This window comes from Peromyscus leucopus, chromosome 20 (assembly GCF_004664715.2).
Source record: "Peromyscus leucopus breed LL Stock chromosome 20, UCI_PerLeu_2.1, whole genome shotgun sequence".
NCBI classification, from domain to species: Eukaryota; Metazoa; Chordata; class Mammalia; order Rodentia; family Cricetidae; genus Peromyscus; species Peromyscus leucopus.
The window spans coordinates 33,919,035-33,931,465 of NC_051080.1; the positions used below are offsets into that span (position 1 = coordinate 33,919,035).

Sequence of the window (12,431 nt, forward strand, 5' to 3'; positions counted from 1 at the left end):
TGCAAAGTATTATTATTCAGCATTTTTGAGAACCAATGCAACACCTTGGAAAAACAAGTCAATCAATTCTGACCAAAGTAAACAGAGAAATGTAATTAAAAAAAAAACCGAAAGAACAAAACAACCAAAAATACCCACAATGCATTGCTTTCACAAGCAGAGGTAATGAGCTCAAGGTTAAGGTGATTGGTCCAAGAATTGAAAGGTGCAGTGGGATCCCAGATAGTAACAATATAATCCAGAGTGGGAAGGAGCAACTGGAAGATTTTTAAGGGTTCTTTCTTAATAGAGCATTTAAAGAATTCTGAAAAATACAATTGGTGACTGAAGTTCTGGGCATGACTAGGCCTGTCCTACTGATTTCAAACAGTGAAACTGAGGAAGCTGCTGGCAGGGCCCCTCTCCTATTTGGTAATGGGCTTTGCCAAGTAGGCAATATTAGTTTTTCAAACATAAACCTGGAGCAGCACTATACTGTTATTCTTAAAATGTAGACTTTTCTCCAGCCTTATGAAGTGCTTTTGTATACATAGATTTCCCCCAAAACATTATTTTGGGAGCAGAAGACATAAACAGTGGTAGAGAGAAGACAAAGTTCATCTTCACATTTGTCAGGTCAAGACTTGGCTTTTTAATACATTTTTAAAAATCTGTTTTTGTTTTGTCAGCTAAATAAAATGGATAATTTCTTTTTTCAGTTATAATGACTGAGCTAACAAGCAGGGCCACTAAGTCTTCTATCTACAAGTCGCAAGGTCACACCTTGCAATGCATCGAGTGCTAGGCCTCTGGTGCTGCAGGAAAAGCAGGCTATACCTGCTTCCGTCTGCACTTGCAGCTAAAGTCTGCTACCAGGTTGAATCTGCCGCTCCACTGCATTCTCACAAAAGACTTGGTGGAGAAGGTTGATGACTGGACAGCATGGGGGCCAGGTGGTGAATTAGTCTTCATCCATGTCAGTGAGGGGGGCACAGGCAGAGACCACAACACAGTCCTTCTATAAAGAGTGTTGTCATTCAAAACAAGGGAATCACTTATGGTAAGTATTCACTTGAACTCTAGATTCTGACAATCCCTGTACCCAATGCTGTAAGAGGCTAGAGCACAGTGACTAACAAGGCTGAAAGCAACTCTAGGCCATTCATTCCCCATGAAATACTGGACTTATTCCTTGCCATCTTCCATGTAAACAGATGGTATAGTTAATAAAAAAGAATACAAGGGAAATTAGTGTTCGATGCAATGCACAGAAACTGACATGATCAGACATAAAAGATAGGATTCGTTGAGGCAAATCCACACCTGACACAGACTCACTAGAGAACGGTTAAGTTCGGTCAGTACATTGAAAGGTCCTACACTGAACAGCAGTGAACTCAGCTACCGTATGAAGTAGCTCAGGAAATCACAAAATAGGGAGTTCCATGTTTCTCTGGGCATTCTCTTCCTGCAAATGTGACAGTAAATGCTTTTTGGGTTGAAATGGAGACACATCATGAGCAGTTTTCCTAGTTTGCTGAGCTTGTAAAAGATTCACTTCAGGTTTCACTAAAATATTTCTTGATGAAACACAGTTCTATCTTTAATTAATTTTTAAAAAAGAGATGTCAGAGGTTGAAGGTCAAAGGTCAAGTTGAGACAAAAAAGGATAAAATTAAAAGCAAGTCATGGCAGAAGATGGAGATGATGGAATGCATGGGATTTAATTATCTATAAATTGCAAATGAAAGTTATTCTCTGAAGCAGTTCCCTTGCAGTGTCTTGGAGTCTGCCCACTTCAGCATGCATACTTGCCTTGTCTAATAAAAATGCTTTAATTCTGTGGCATGGAGGACTCCTAATGGTATGTCCATTGGTCTATGAATGAATGAATGTTAAATTAGTATACTTCCTGGTGAAGCCAACTATGCTATCAGAAAGGGACATGCTATCTTCCTTTATGTTTTAACGAAAAAGCAGCTATCTGGCTTTTCTGCAGCTATTTATAATTCTCCAGAATATAGGAAAAAAACAAAAAACAACAACAACAACAACAACAACCAAAAAAAACAAAAACAAAAACAAAAAACCACTGTCATAGGCAGAGAAAAGATGAAGAGAAATGTCAAATCTTTTAAGACAGAAAGTCCTTGGCACAACTGAATTAGAGAAGTTCACTTTATATAAAAATGTTAGGCTGACACAGATAAACAACTAAAAGCCAATCTGCCATCTTCCCTCCTTCTCCCCATTCAAAAACAAAGGATTTATTTGTTGCTATGGAATCTTTCCACTGCATGAGACACCCGGCAGCAAGCTGAAGGCGAGAGATGCTCAGCCGCTTCAGCTGCCACCATCTCAGAAGCCGGCTGCAGCTGGCTTCCTCCTACTGCTCCCTCTCTCCCTCCATTCAATTGGACTTGATTTGTCTTTGAATTCACCTCTTTCAATCTGTTTCCTACAAAGAAAGCAAATCCATTGTGGGTAACTAGCTTTGCCGCTCACTACCCAGGCAGTGAAACCATGGGGTGGGCGCATGTGCTGGCCTCGGCCCCCACACGCGGTGGTGAGATGGGGTGAGCACAGCAGACAGAGTCTGGCACTAAAATCTCCAGCTCCTTTCTTAGTTCTCTGCAGTAGTGTTAATCCACACTCGTGCGCTGCTGAGTGAACTCCATGCCAACACACTGCTAGCAAACACAAGACGGCTCTGGCTACTGTCTTAAGCCATCACCATGAAGGCTTAAGGTGGCCAAAATTGAGGGTTTGTACAATGAATTGACCCTTGGTTATATTTCTGTATTTTGGTTCTTGCCCTCCATCCATTAATTTGCAAATATTCATACAGCATCTAAATGCTGCCCAGTGACATCCTAGAAATCAGAGAGGTCCAGAGCACTCTTTCTTCCCTTCTTTTTTTTATTCAACTGCTCATTATAAATGGCGATTTTGGAATCTAATGCTTACCCTGGATAGGCGGGGATGGCTGTTGGAGGTACCGCTCTGACTGCACCATACACTGTCCGCCCTCTGCCCCTCAGATGGGCTCCTCTGAACGCGGCTGCCGTGGTGGCTGCAGTTGGGTAAGGGAAGCCAGGAACTAAAGGGAGACCCAAAATATGACAGAAATTTCAACTTGCATTCAGGAGCTGGTATAAAACCAGACTGAGAATCAATTACGGAAAAGGTAGAAAGATGGGCACCAATTTTTTCCTGAAAAGATAGCAAGCATACTTATTAATATCTCCTGACTCTGGGGTTTTGGGGGGAGAAGTGGAAAGAGAGACACAAGACGACCAAGCAATGATTCCATGTCTCACTCATCCCAAATCTTGAGTTCACTCTGTTCCTTCCAGGTTTTCCAGTCATAATGCATGCTGATAGGAAACTCTTATCAGAAGCAGCTCACCTCAATAAGATATACAACTTTTACTTTCTGTTGGTGGTTTAAATCAGATAAATTCTTGAACTGGCTAACTATCAATTTCATTTTTTTTTTTTTTTTTGGTTTTTCAAGACAGGGTTTCTCTGTGTAGTTTTACGCGTTTCCTGGATCTCGCTCTCTAGACCAGGTTGGCCTTGAACTCACAAAGATCCGCCTGCCTCTGCCTCCTGAGTGCTGGGATTAAAGGCGTGTGCCACCACTGCCCGGCTCAATTTCATTTCTAAATGTTATTATGTAATAAATATTCCTCAAAAGAAATATTCTTTATGTATTTTTACATGGTATTCACCTCCAAGATAAACAATAGTTTTTAGATAATTCATTTGCCAATTTCATTTCTCTAAAAAAAATATATACAGTTTTTCAAGACAGAGTTTCTCCATGTAGCTCTGGCTGTCCTAGAACTCACTGTGTAGACCAGGCTGGCTTTGAACTCACAGAGATTCGCCTCCCTCTGCCTCCCTAGTGCTGGGACTAAAAGCATGCACCATCACTGCCCAGTCATCTCTGAAATATTAACCTTCCCAGCCACCCTGTATCCTTTAACGAGGCAGACATTTTCCAAAGGCCTGTTCTAAGTGTGTTTTGCTCTGGAAGTCATGCAGAAACACCTCACTCTGCTGAATCCAGTTTAGTTACACCTCTTGCCAGGGGAAAGGGCCCGGGCCAAAGTGACTCTAGAGACAGTAAGAGAGTGCAGAGTAGTCACTGACACTGGATCTGTGCTAAGTGGTACGCCATGGGAGAGTGTTTGTGCGGGGGTGGGGGAGTAGGCTCGAGTAATACAGTCTATATATCCTTGTATCTTCTGATTTCCTCAGGATCAAATACAGAAAAAGTATTTACACGTTCACCTTCTGTATAGTGTACAGTGATTTTTGTTTTGTGGAAGCTTCTAGTGTGAGCCATACATAACAGGGTACTGAGGCATCTATTACTCTCTCAAGAATGTTTTGTGTCAGCCTGGTGGTGGTGGTGGTGGTGGTGGTGGTGGTGGTGGTGGTGCATGCCTTTAATCCCAGCACTCCAAAGGAAAAGGCAGGTGGATCTCTGTGAGTTTGAGGCCAGCCTCATCTACAAAGTGAGTTCCAGGACAGCCAGGGTTGTTGTATAAAGAAACCCTACCTCGAAAAACAAACAAACAAAAAAGAATGGTTCTTCTGTCAGTTCTGTATCATGCTAGGAGAAGAAAAACAGACCAATCCAACCCATCAGTGGCAACAGTCAAAACTCATGCCAGGCCAGTGTTGTCTACTTACTGATTAGAGGAATGTAAGTGTTGATGCCTCCTCTTCCTGACAGGGGTACGGCTGCCTCATTGCCTAGGGATACATCAGCTTGAAAGCTGGATGCTAGGTGCATAAAAAGTAAACATGTGAAAAGGTCACAAAGACATAGGCAAATGAAGAGCACAGATGCCATTAAGTAGCAGAAAGGGAAGCAGTACAATACCTGCATACAATTCAGGGCCATACACAGCTCCAACTACTGGGCTTAATTTCCAGCCTGGAACAGAAAAAGAAGACCGTGAACGTTTTAAGACTATGTGAAGACAGGTGTGAATGCTGCATGTCAAGATGGCTCCAGGCATCTCTGGGCTGTTTTTCCTCTCTAAGTTAGAGTTTACAGGAAAGGGCAATAGTATCATCTTTAAGCAGCATCACTGAGGGGATAAGGGCTTGGGCAGGTAGCAGGCAGGGGTGCCCGGAGTGAAGGGTTGGGAAGATAGAGGGATTGTCCAGATCAGATTTCTGTGGTTCATCTGTGGGGGTGGGCTTGATTATTAACTGATGCAGGAGAGCTGAGCCTACTGTGGGTGGCATCATTCCCTGGGCAGGTAGTGGTCCTGTGTTATATAGCTAAGTCTGAGCTTTTCAGTGACCCAGCAAGCAGTGTTCCTCCAGTTGCTGCTTGAGAGCTGCCCTGACTTCCTTTAATGATAAAAATGGACCCCAAAGTTGCTTTTAGTCTGAGTGTTTAATCACAGAAACGGACTGTAACTAGAACAGAGAAAGAAAAAGGAGAGAGGACGATGGAGGGGGAAGGAGAAGAGGAAGAGGAAACAGAAATAAACTGTGGGGTTTGGCAGACTGTGTTCAGAACCGTACCCAGATGACCTGCTTTGAGCTTAGAAGAGGAAAGAAATCTCAACACCTATCATTTGGTAGCACACGATAACACTTCCTTATACAGTACTTTCCACTAGAGGCTTCATTCAGTAAGGTGTCCTCAGACTGAATTCAAATGTGACCTGGAACTTGATGGCACATTCAGCTACATCATGCAAGTTTTGTGGGTGATTGGAAATCCCCTTTCATAGTAAAAACTGGGGTTCACTAAGTAGAAAGGGAAAGATAGGCAGTAATAAAATGCAAACTCCATTCCTATCTTCTGTGCATGGCTTCAGAGGTTTTAATTTATAACAAATACATTTAATGAACAGATTACTCAGACTCTGAAGGACACCACACTGCTGAACACCATTTTTAAGGTTTGCATACCTAGTGCTTTTTACCTGAGAAGCCACCTCTCCAGCCCAATGCTTGTTTTTGTTGGGACAAATTTTGCTGAAAATCCTGTTCTCACAAATATTCATTAAACTCACTATGTGCCTTGTCATCATGGAATAAAAAGCTACCCTTAAGCCCGATGGCCATTACTTCCAGGCCTTAAGGAAAGTAAGGAATCTATACGTACAAAAGGGACTAGGCTTTTCCTTCCCACTAATCCAGATCACACTTATTTGAAGAGGAAATCAGAGGGAAAATATACGTGGACCACCAGGGCTCCGTGGGCAATTCCCACATTACGAGGAACTACAGAGGCTGAAGAGGAGGCTGCCCACATGCTACTTAGTCTGTTTAACAGGTAGACTGAAGTGGCATGATGGTATTGCATAGAAGATGAAAGTTAATAAGAACAAAACATCTTCATAAGTAAAAACCTTAGCTTAATTCTAAGGAAAAAAATTCATTTGTAAGGATAAGATATTCTTCTAAGAGGCCGAATGTTAACTGAGCAGATAGTCCTAGAAAGTCATGAAAATTCCCATATATTTACATGAGAACAAACATTCCCCCAAGGCAGCATGTAACTCCTCACCATTTGCATATGGCGTGACCATCTTCTTATTGGTCATGACACGTGCTGTAGCATTATTCACCTAAAAATAAGGAGCAGACAAGAGGGGCGGGAAGGGACACATTAGGGAACACGACACTGCTCATCCAGTAACACAGTACGTAATTTAAAATGTAAATGTCTGATAGCATTTAGATTATTAACACAGCATTATAAAATAGTCATAGAATTTTTATGTAAGTACTTATTAAATGAGGCTAACAAGAGTAAAATGCAGTTTCTTGGTCTCCAAAAAGAAAACTGTGGCTGTTCTACCTCTCAGCACTCCAGAGAAATGATACACTTACAAGTTCTCTAGATGGCCTTGAGATGTCTCCATACTGAGGACAATTTAGAAAAAAGTAAATAGGGAACAAATATATCTGCAAATGAACTTTGAAGCTTGTTTGTAAAACAGAGGCTTGCCACCCTTCTGTCCTGATGTTCTACTTTTTTAAAAAAATTGTCTGGGATTACTAAATAAATAGAGTAACTAAAGATTTCCATGTTGACAGTCTGTAGGGCCATCTTGAATTTTCTAGACCACATGGATTACTCATTTGAAATGCTCAACTGTGAAAAGTAGAGTGTTTGTTTCTCCTGTGCTGTGGTCCTCTCTACCCCGACAAGCACACAGTTTGAGGCACTCTCCATGCCAAAGTAAGCACGCCTAACAAAGATGGTCCTACTGGAAAAGGAGGGATGGAGCCTGGAGCTCCTGTCTGAAGGATAAAGCCTCACCATAAACTCAACAGCCAGCCTCAAGCTCAGAGCTTAGGAAATATAAATGTGTCACTAGGCAGCTCCAGCTGAGCCTGGAATTTGCTATGTAGCCAGGCTGGCCTTAAACTTATGATCCTCCTGCCTCAGCCTCCTGAATGCTTAGATTATAGGCTTGTGCCACCAAGGCCAGCTTACTTTGCCTCTACGAATGAATATATATATATATATATCTAGATTTATTTTATGAAGACCAATTTGAGGTAAAATTGGAATTTAGAAACATTGATATCTTTTATGACTTGGAGGGTGGCCCCTTGCCCTCCCTGTGTGAAGACAGCTTGAAACTCCATTTACTCTAGTTTGACCACCAGAAGATGGAAACATTTCACATTTACAAGGAACGAATGGGAGACAACAAGGATGAGACTGAGAGCATGCAATTAACCCACACAAAGAAACCAAGAAACAACTTGGAAAGAAGAGGGAAAGTGGATAGCAAGGTCGGAATGGAGCAAAAGCTTGAACTAGCTGCTAGAGCAGAAAGCCACTAAGCAATTCAAAGGAAAAACAGCCAGAACCAACCAGACACTACCAGTCAGCAAGAGACACCAATAGCTGCCAGACAGAGGGGAATGCGAAGGAAGAAAGGAAGGGGCAGAAATGAGAAGTCCGGAAAAGAACAGGGGGGGGGGGGGGACAGGAGAGAATGTGAGGAAGGGTGTTAGCAGGAGAGGTGCACAGTGGTTTGGGAAAGAGGGGAAGGAGGAGGAGGAGGGAGTGCATTAATAAAACCAGCCAAACTGGAGTTCAGTAACTCTGAGTAAGATGCGCAAGGGGAAAAAAAAATCACCATGAAGTCAGTAACCAAACAGCTCAGACTGCTACAAGACAGGATGGTACATCCACAGTCCAGGCGACATCACCCCACAGCAGGGAAAAGAAGAGGGGCAGGAAGGGGGAGAAGCAAGTCAAACCACATCTGGTAGTGCTAATGTGAGATGGCAGATGGACTTTTCTCTCTTAATTGTTTGGTGATTACATTTTTAAAAGCTTCTTCTCTAGCACTTTCGATTCACTTACCGCCAACGGGCACCATCGCCAGCATTGTGTATAGTTACCATGGAAAGAGTGAGTCAAGTGAAGGGCCCTAAAGGCTAAACCATCGGAAAGGGGGAAAAAAGCAAAATATGCAGACATCTTACTCGAATGGTGGCTTTTATATTTAATACTTTAAAGAACTGGTAAAGGAGAGAGGAGCCAGTTAACCTTCAATGCGTTAGTACCTCTAGTGCTGGTGAGCCCAGGGCTGACTTAGCAATCGCAGTATCCGTCCATCTATGCCACCAGCTGCCCTTGAACCCTCTGCTTTCAACTTTGTCATCAAGCAGTAAAATTTTTGGTATCAAGTAAAGTTTTGAACTGCCAGAGTTCTGGATTCTGTCCTCCCCCCCAAACCTCCATCATTGTGTATCCACACTTATCAAACGCACGTGGAGGGGAACTGGCCTCAATGTTACAAGACACAATGTTACAAGCTAGGTAGTTTTCAGACGTTTTTGAAGTTAGTTTTGCTTAGGCCTCATAATAGGAATTCAGAGTCTTGCAGAAACTGAAGCAAAGGAAAAAAAAATCAAGAGAGCAGAGGATAAACATTTTGGAAGAGGAAAAAAAGTAAATGAGAGCACAGGTAAGCACACATTCCCCGCCCCCAACTGCAGCTCAGACAACCAAGGGCGGGAAAGAAGCAGACAGTGTGTTACGTTTACACAGCGTGGTGCAAGGAGGTGAAGACAGACACAGACAGGTGTGCACACATGGACAGGACAGGGTTCCAAATGTGAAATAAGTGAGGCAGGACACAAAGAGAAAGAAAAATATAAACGAGAAATTGAATTATTGAAGACATGCACCTCGATTTTACGGCCCTCTACCACGGTGCCGTGCAATTTCTCCCTGGCCCTGTCTGCATCAGCACTATTCTCGAAAGTTACGAACCCGAATCCCTGCATGCAGCGGGAGAAGGGGAAAACATGCACATCGTTATATTGAAATACTCATCTCTTGGTAAACAGAGAAAACATCACAGTATGAGGTGACGTCAGCACAACTAACACCAGCAATTTCTTCCAAAGGCACATTTTTGATCCATGCATATTTTGTAAAGGGAAATTTAAACCCAATAAAAGGATAAAGAACTGTAATAATAGTAACAGTAATGTAATTAACAACAATAACAATAAAATATAAAGTACATGAGGCCAGACCAAGATTAGGGCAGGAAGTTACTCGGGTCACACTATTCAACCAAAAATCTGAACATAAAAAACAAAACCAAACCATAAAACTATTCTTACTGTGTGTGCACACGCATGCATTGGTGCATGTGGCTGGCAGAGATAAATGCAGTGTCTTCCCCAACTGCTTTCCACCTTAGTTTTATTATTCTTTCAACATGTATTTATTTAGTGTGTATGTGTATGGGCATGCATGTACCATGGCATACAAGAGGAGGTCAGAGGACAACTTTCAGGAGTTGGTTCTCTCCTTCCAGCTGGTGGCTCCCAGGGATAGAACTTGGGTCATCATACATACATACAGTTTTAAAAAATATTTGTGTGTCTGTGAGCTATGTGTGTGCCACAGTGCGCTCCTGGAGGTCAGAGGACAACTTGAGTGAGCTGGTTCTCCTTCCATTATGGGTTCTGGGAATCAAACTCAGGTTACCAGGCTTGGCAGCAGGTATCTTTCATCGGCTGGGCATCTCAAATTGCCTGGCTTTTTTTTCTCTCCCCTTTCTTTCTCCCCTGAGTGCTGAGGAATAAACTCAGGTCCTCATGCTTGCAAGAAAGGTACTTTAACAACTGAGCCATCTTTCCAGACCCTATGGTTTTTCTCTCACATTTAAGGTTGATGCTCCATGGTAAGATTTAAGGCGTTATTTCAGTCCCACTGAACCTGTCTTATACTACTGTCTTGGGATAGGATCACTGAGGACAGTAGTGAGGTCTAGTTCTGTAGGCAACACTTGTGGAAGCAAGGGAGACTATCACTGGACAACCAGTGTTTCTTCAATGACAATTTTAATTCAGAATGGCACTTTATAGAAAATATATGTACAGGTAAATTTTGGGAAACCGATAACCTAAACTGCCTATATCATGAATCGGTTGATGTCTATCTCTGCTATTAAAGAAAAACTAGTGATTTTCCACATGAGGAAAAGAAGGAATAGTCAACATGTATCAGGAATGAGGAATGTTAGGAAGGGTGGTTGTCCCTATTCGACAGGAAGAAAATGCCATGATGTAATGATGTGGCTGCCATGGGAGTTAGGATTAATACAGTGTGCCCCTGTAGTGGATCCAAAGAGAGAGCACACAAATCAGGAGGCCAGGAGTTAGTTAACCTACTCCTCTGTTCACGTGTCCCCACTACTTGCAAGGGGAAGATCACTACATGCTTACAGACTGCTTCATCAAGTGCCCACCAACTTCACTACAGCTGCACTGGCACTGCCCACCCTCCACAGCTCTAGCTTTTCACTTCCTAACAGTTAACACCTGCAGAGGGGAACCCCTCAGGATTCCCAGGAGTCACTGCTGTGTAAGCAGGAGCATGCCTCCATAAATAAACCCCATCTTAGGCAGAGCTTACAAAAGCAAGGATGTGATCCCTCAGCAGTCTAAGTGGTAACATGGTAGGTGGTGTCTGGGGAGTTTAACATGACTCTCCATGTTAGGTTTTCTCAGTAATGGCTATCTGGGGGAAAACTGCATTTTCAAATGTCTATATTAAAGTGTTTCCTATTCTAAGATGATCAAATGCCAAAGGAAATACTAATCAAACTAAAGACATCAAACTAAAGCAGGCCTCCCTGGTGAGAGAGGAGGAAGGCCCACTGGATGGCTGGGATTCTCTGGTATGAAGCAGAGGTAAGATTTCATTCTTTCCTTTGAAGATAAACAGATCCTGGGTAGGCAGGATAATGCTCCCCACCCCTAAGTCCCTCAAGTCTTAATCCCTGAAGCCACAGAATATGTTACCTTGCAAGGCCAAAGGGATTTTGTAGATGTGATTAAATGATTTCAAGGTAGGGAGATTACCCTGACCATCTGGGTGGGCTCAATGTAATCCCCATGGTATTTATAAAGCAAAGGAATGCAAGAAGGCCTGACTGCTCATTCTGGCCTTGGAGACGGGGCCACAGTCCTGTAGCAGCAGAGATCCTCTAGAGGCCCCAAAAGGCAGGAGCTTCCCAAAGCAACATAGGTAACTTTCTGTGCAGCCCTGTAAGACTGCCTTTAGACGTCTGACCTCTAGTACTGTAAGGTAGTAACTGTGTGGCTCTTAGCCATCAGACTTGTGGTCACTTGTTCAGAAACACAAGAAAACGTAACAAAACAAAGCATAACCCCTAGGAATTAAAGTCTATTGTTAGAAGGGTACCAAGCTTTTTGTGGAAACTTTAAAAAGGCATTTTTCCATTAACCTAACCCCATGCTTCCTTACCTAACACACTCATATTCCAGTGTCAATACTATAAAGTTCACGATTGGAAAAGGCATAGGGACTATATACTAAGCACAGCCACAGCTTCTCTGGGTTAAGGGTCACCCTCAGGAAAACCTGCTCCAGAAAACCAGGTTTTAATGTACCTCTATCCTTCAAAACTGAACTGAAAATAAGTTAGTTCAAGTCTCTAGTTTCTCTCTCTCTCTCTCTCTCTCTCTCTCTCTCTCTCTCTCTCTCTCTCTCTCTCTCTCTTTTTCTTTTTGTTTTTTGAGCCTGCCTTTGCCTCCTGAGTGCTGGAATTAAAGGCGCATGCCACCACCACCCCACCGAATCTCTAGTTTTAAAGGGGAAAATAAAACCATATCTAAATTCAACACATTTTACTTAAACAGTTAAAAATGACCATATAAGTTATGCTGAAATATAAAACTCAACCTGCACTAGTATAATATGTAATAATAAATACGTGATATAATTTGTAAAAAAAGGTAATCACTCATTTTTTTTTGGGGGGTGTCTTACTATATAGTCCTGCTGTTCTAGAACTCTTTATGCAAACCAGGCTGGCCTTGAACTCAGAGATTTGCCTGCCTCTTCTTGCCTTCCAGAGTACTGGAGATTAAAAGTGTGTGCCACCATGTCCAATTTACTG

At 42.5% G+C, this 12,431-nt stretch overlaps 1 protein-coding gene across 22 annotated transcripts in view; it reads right to left on the reverse strand.

Annotated features, from left to right (window-relative positions):
• Rbfox2 (RNA binding fox-1 homolog 2) overlaps window positions 1-12,431 on the reverse strand; it is a 240,092-nt gene that overhangs the window by 11,322 nt on the left and 216,339 nt on the right. For 11 of the 22 annotated variants that reach the window (XM_028871051.2, XM_028871028.2, XM_028871037.2 and 8 more), the window contains 5 exons: window positions 9,178-9,270; window positions 6,527-6,587; window positions 4,877-4,930; window positions 4,684-4,776; window positions 2,947-3,091 (listed from right to left, as the gene is read on the reverse strand). In XM_028871051.2, the coding sequence (XP_028726884.1) occupies window positions 2,947-3,091; window positions 4,684-4,776; window positions 4,877-4,930; window positions 6,527-6,587; window positions 9,178-9,270 (446 nt within the window). Of the gene's footprint in view, window positions 1-1,794; window positions 1,858-2,946; window positions 3,092-4,683; window positions 4,777-4,876; window positions 4,931-6,526; window positions 6,588-9,177; window positions 9,271-12,431 lie in introns of all 22 variants that reach the window. The other 11 variants (XM_028871036.2, XM_028871031.2, XM_028871038.2 and 8 more) reach the window with 4 other exon arrangements.